General features: G+C 38.6%; 1 protein-coding gene across 2 annotated transcripts; it reads left to right on the top strand.

The window, feature by feature from the left end:
- Nucleotides 1-333: 333 nt before the first annotated feature.
- LOC110025007 (probable trehalose-phosphate phosphatase 6) lies at nt 334-3089 on the top strand. 2 transcript variants are annotated; one of them, XM_020725235.1, is made up of 12 exons: nt 334-525; nt 569-750; nt 839-979; nt 1066-1137; nt 1234-1332; nt 1495-1548; nt 1654-1755; nt 1844-1921; nt 2024-2093; nt 2249-2319; nt 2476-2568; nt 2749-3089. In XM_020725235.1, the coding sequence occupies exons 1-12, from the start codon at nt 426-428 to the stop codon at nt 2815-2817; spliced, it is 1131 nt and encodes a 376-aa protein (XP_020580894.1). In that variant the 5' UTR covers nt 334-425; the 3' UTR covers nt 2818-3089. The 2 variants fall into 2 exon arrangements, with proteins under 2 accessions (XP_020580894.1, XP_020580893.1); XM_020725234.1 differs by lacking the exon at nt 334-525 and having other exon boundaries at nt 538-750.
- The last annotated feature ends 1817 nt before the right edge of the window (nt 3090-4906 follow it).

Below are 4906 nucleotides of genomic sequence, written 5' to 3'. Positions count from 1 at the left end.
TCCATTTAATTTGCTAAATGGTTTCCAGCAGCCGAGCAGCATTCCGTATAGGAAGCAAAACGGGCAAAAAAAAAAAATTCTTAAAGAAAAATAAAAAAATCAGTTAACACGGACGCGTGGGGACCCCTACTCACAACACGTATCAGCCACACGAGGGACTCCAATGTCGGCACGTGCGACAGATCCAGCTGGCACGCTCACCGGTCTTTTCGTCGGGGAAAACGGCTTGTGGGCCCAATTCACTCTTTCTCCGGCCCCACCGGATTTCGGGCTCCGGGTGGGACCCGCTAACGTGGATTCTCGTCCCCAACCAACTATAAGAGTACACCTCTTCCCCCTCCTCAGCTTGCACCAGAATTGAGAAGCTAGCCAAACCAGAATAGCCTCCCCCTCCCCTTCCCCGAAACTCTTTCTTTCGATCGCAGATGACGAACCAGAATGTGGTGGTGCCGGAATCGATGAGCATGGCGGTGGCCGCCGTGTCCAATCCAACGCCGATATTTCCCTATCTGCCGCCGAAGATCGGCGGCGCCGCCCCCCGGGAAGATCGGCGGCGCCGCCGCCGGAGCGGGCGGATTCGGCATCAGACGAAAGTGCCTACGTCAGCTCGATCTTGCTGAAGACGACGGTAATGGTAGGATCAATGTATGGATCGAAACCATGAAAGCCTCTTCACCGACGCACAAGTCGGCGGAGACTATTGGCGTCCCGCCATCCATCGCCGAGCAGAACGAGCATTCGACCTGGATGGTGACCGATTTAAGGGTTTCCGCTCTCTTTTTGCGATGTGGGTTTCGATTTTTCTTACTGTTTAAGGGGTTTATTTTATTGAATGCAGATGAGCCACCCATCGGCGCTGAGCATGTTCGATGAGATCACGAGAGCGTCGAAGGGGAAACAGGTCGTGATGTTTCTTGATTATGATGGCACGCTTTCGCCTATCGTCGATGATCCCGACCGCGCTTTCATGTCCGATGAGGTTCGTGACTTGTTTGTGGATATGGTTCTGATGATATGAGTTTTGTTATTGATTGCATTATGATATATGACGTTTTTTGGGTTCAGATGAGAGATGCGGTAAGGGATGTGTCTCGGTATTTCCCGACGGCAATTGTGAGTGGAAGGTGCCGCAACAAGGTGCATTTTCGTTCCTCCATTGTTGCTCTCCATATTTTCTTTGTGCTGTTTTTTTTTCTCTTTTAAAAGGAGAAGTGTTGATTTGCTGGTGAGTAGGTCTACAACTTTGTGAGATTGGCAGAGCTGTACTATGCTGGTAGCCATGGCATGGACATCAAAGTTCCAGCTAAGGGTCCCAGTTTCAAGAAAGCTAACGTTAGTGTTTTCTGGTTTCTCATTGCTCGTTAAAAATTAAGTTAAATTTTATGTATAATAAAAAAAGGTGGAAACTTTTTTTTTTTGTATGCTTCCAAAAAGAAATTTTCTTAGAGTTTATATTTATGTATTTTTGTGTTTTTTTTTTTCCTCTTGGTTCAGGGAAAAGCCGTTCTGTTTCAACCAGCTAGTAAGTTCTTCCCGATGATAGATAAGGTGTGATTTATGGCTTATTGAAGTTTTTACTTTATTGCAGCCAACAATATTTCATGGAATTTGTGACTGTATATTGAAAGGCCTCTATGTAATGATCTTATAAAGCTTTATAGAACCTTGCTGGAAGCGACCAAATCTACCCCTGGGGCCAAAGTGGAGAACAACAAGTTCTGCGTGTCGGTCCACTTTAGATGTGTGGATGAAAAGGTACTAAATCATATTATAGTTCTGTGTTATTATTTTTTTCCCCCATTTTCTTTCTTTTTGATAGATGAGTTTTTTTTTTCTTTCTTAGAGATGGAGAGCTTTAGCCGATCTCGTGAAATCAGTGATGAAAGAGTACCCAAAGCTGCGGCTAACTGCGGGAAGAAAGGTCTAACTTTTGGAGCTTCAAGCCACTTGTTAAAGTTTTCCATAGATAATTTTGTTTTTGTTGCTTGCTTTCAAAGCATGAATGTGACTTCTTGGCTTTCAGGTGCTAGAGATTCGCCCCATTATTAAATGGGACAAAGGGAGGGCCATGGAGTTCTTGTTGGAGTCTCTTGGTAAGTTTTAAAACTGCTTTTAGACACATTACATCAAGTCGTTTTCTTAGTATTGCTTGTTTTTGTCAAGCATAGATTTTATGTCGGTGAAATTAATTCCAACAAAATTTTTTTACTTCATCAAAAGCTTATTATGTTATGACGTTTCTTCGCAGGATTCGCGGACTGCAAGGACGTGTTTCCTGTTTATATTGGTGATGATCTCACAGACGAAGATGCTTTCAAGGTAAGCAAGATTGTTATTTTGTTATCAAAATGGTCAGAGTTTGCTCAAACTTCTCGTCCTTGAGTGTTGACATGGCTTTCTTACGTTTGGGTTTTAAGAGCCAGTGTCGTTGGAATAAATAAGTGTTTTTAGCAATAATATGCTAAAGTGACTCAGGTGTTGAGAAATAGAGGGCAAGGCTTTGGTATACTGGTTTCTAAAATTCCTAAGGAGACAAGCGCCTCTTATTCTCTCCAAGAGCCATCTGAGGTAAGTTAAATCAACACCAAATGTCTCTGCTTTTTGATATTTTGAGTACATCAGGATATATTTTGTTTATGGCACATTCCATCACTAGGGCCACATGATGGCTACTGTTATGTAAGCTTCTGCGTTTGCTTTGACAATACCAAGCCGCTGATTTTTTTATTCTTTGAAATAATTTCTAAGGTTATGGAATTCTTGCAACGGCTAGTGGTGTGGAAGAGGCTTACCTTGAAGTCTTGTACAACGGTTTAGATTAGATAAAATATGTGCCCTACACCACCCATGAAAGGCAACCATGGGATTTCTTGGTGAGCAAAATGCATGTATTTCGTCTTGGAAGGAAGAAAAATGAAACCTTTTGTACTTCTTTTTTTTCTTTCCTCCCTTCCCTCTACCTTTTGGATCTTTGTTGGGCATCAAAGCATTGTAAGCTAGCTTTCTTGCCCCCTCCACAAGGAGCTAAGTATTTGTAATTATTTCCATGTACAATGAAAAAGTAAGTAATAGCAATTGTTCTTTTGGTTCTCTGGTTATGGATCTTTTTTTATGCATAGAATGAAATTTTTAACCATATATTATCATACAATTATGTAGAATAAGATAGATGTTTCTATCTTAAATTTGGGGCAAACTTTTTTGGTCTCCTACCTTTAAAGCTTGGTATCACTATTGTGAATTCCAAGTTTGATAGGTTGGGTTCCGTTGAAATTATGGTAATGTGATTTGGCCATTTGGGCAATTATGAGGGTTGTATATGAAAGTTTTGGTGCTCAGAAAATATTTAAGGATGCTTATTAAAAAAGTGTTAATCTGAAATAGGTTTCTCGCAACCATACTCCATTTATTTTGTTTATGGGCAGGTAGGACGGTACGTGAAGTCTATTATAATTAATTATTTTCCCTTACTAATGCCATGCAAATGCTCACTGTTCTATGAGCTGTACTTCTTTGTCTTTTTAGCAAGGTTTGACCACAGCAGCAGCACCTATGTTTACTGATAATTGATATAAAAGCACGGCCATTGGTCTTGATCAGGATGAGCTGGCTTTTTTCCCTGCACAAAAGGTAGATTTCTGAGCGGGAGAGTGATACTAGATAAAGAATGGACCGTTAAGTATGACTATTTCTTCCTTATTATAAGATTGATAGTTTATGATGGGCACCATTATCATAGCAGCTATATTGCAACATTCAATTAGAATACAGCCTAAAAGTAGTAGATTTTTTATTTTTTAATTTTTTTTCAGAAGAAGACTTTATTCTAGTTAGATGCCTTTAAATCATGGCATCAGCGCCAAAACAAGTTGACTTTTTGTTTTATATCTTATTTGATACACTTTGAAACATATTTTAACCCCAAGAAATACATGGCAGTTTAAGATATTGGATCCCATCAATCATGGAGTTGCATACCGTATTCAGGTGGTTTTTCAGGTTCTATTACATAGGATCAGGTCTTTCTTTATGGAAAAATCTGAAGTTGCTTTCAGGTACCTTAGCCCTAACATTTAGAGGGGCCTTTTCCATACTAAAGAGCATTGATTGTTTCTTTGTGCAGCTTCACCAAGAATCAATACCATTAGTCGCATTCTGCAAATTAAAAAAAAGAGGGGAATTTTACATATATAGGACACAATTCCTATGTATCTACATATTTCACGCCTAAAACTTTTCTATTTACCTTCGTATCACTTTGGCGCATTAAACCCTTGCATGAAAGGTTTGTTTCGCTTCTAAAAAGTGGTAATAATATTTCATTTGATGTGATAATAAAGATTGAGTGCTACGCGTGTAAATTTGAAATTCTAGGTGTAAGATATGTAAGTACATAAGATTTGAGTGCTATGTATGTAAATGCCCAATAAAAAAAATGATAGTATACAATCATGCTTGATACTCTGATTTCTCTTATGTTACTCGGAGAATTGAGACTTCGAGTTGATATTTGATGAGAATACATTATTTGTTATGTTGATAATCATAAAGTTAATTATGAATGGTTTACAAATGATAAATTTAAAGACAAGAAAAAACATAATCATGAAGTTGTTTTGGCTCTTATACTAGTGCATTGAGATTTTGAATTAATCTTTGATGATTGTACTTTATTGACTTGATTAATTCTTATATAAAATTTGATTATAGCTAACCTGCAAATTATTAGTTTACAATATTCTCATTAAAATTTCATGATCGTAGAATAAGTTGGCATTATCATGTAAACAATAAAAGTGAGAACGCAATTTGAGCACTCAATCTTTTTACTTCTTTTGCATATGTTTCTAAAAGGCTTTTTGGTTAGCAGCAAACGCTTTACTGATTTGAGAACGAAAGGAATAAA

Source organism: Phalaenopsis equestris, unplaced genomic scaffold (genome assembly GCF_001263595.1).
Source record: "Phalaenopsis equestris unplaced genomic scaffold, ASM126359v1 Scaffold000287, whole genome shotgun sequence".
Classification (NCBI taxonomy): Eukaryota; Viridiplantae; Streptophyta; class Magnoliopsida; order Asparagales; family Orchidaceae; genus Phalaenopsis; species Phalaenopsis equestris.
Note: the sequence above shows the minus strand (reverse complement) of the source record. Positions and strands in the feature narration are given on the sequence as shown.

Bases quoted from the DNA above. Each gene is read 5' to 3' on its own strand.
- LOC110025007 (XM_020725235.1), top strand. From the start codon at position 426: ATGACGAACCAGAATGTGGTGGTGCCGGAATCGATGAGCATGGCGGTG. The intron at 1,333-1,494 runs GTTAGTGTTTTC...CTCTTGGTTCAG, and splicing joins CCAGTTTCAAGAAAGCTAAC to GGAAAAGCCGTTCTGTTTCA. The intron at 2,569-2,748 runs GTAAGTTAAATC...ATAATTTCTAAG, and splicing joins CTCTCCAAGAGCCATCTGAG to GTTATGGAATTCTTGCAACG.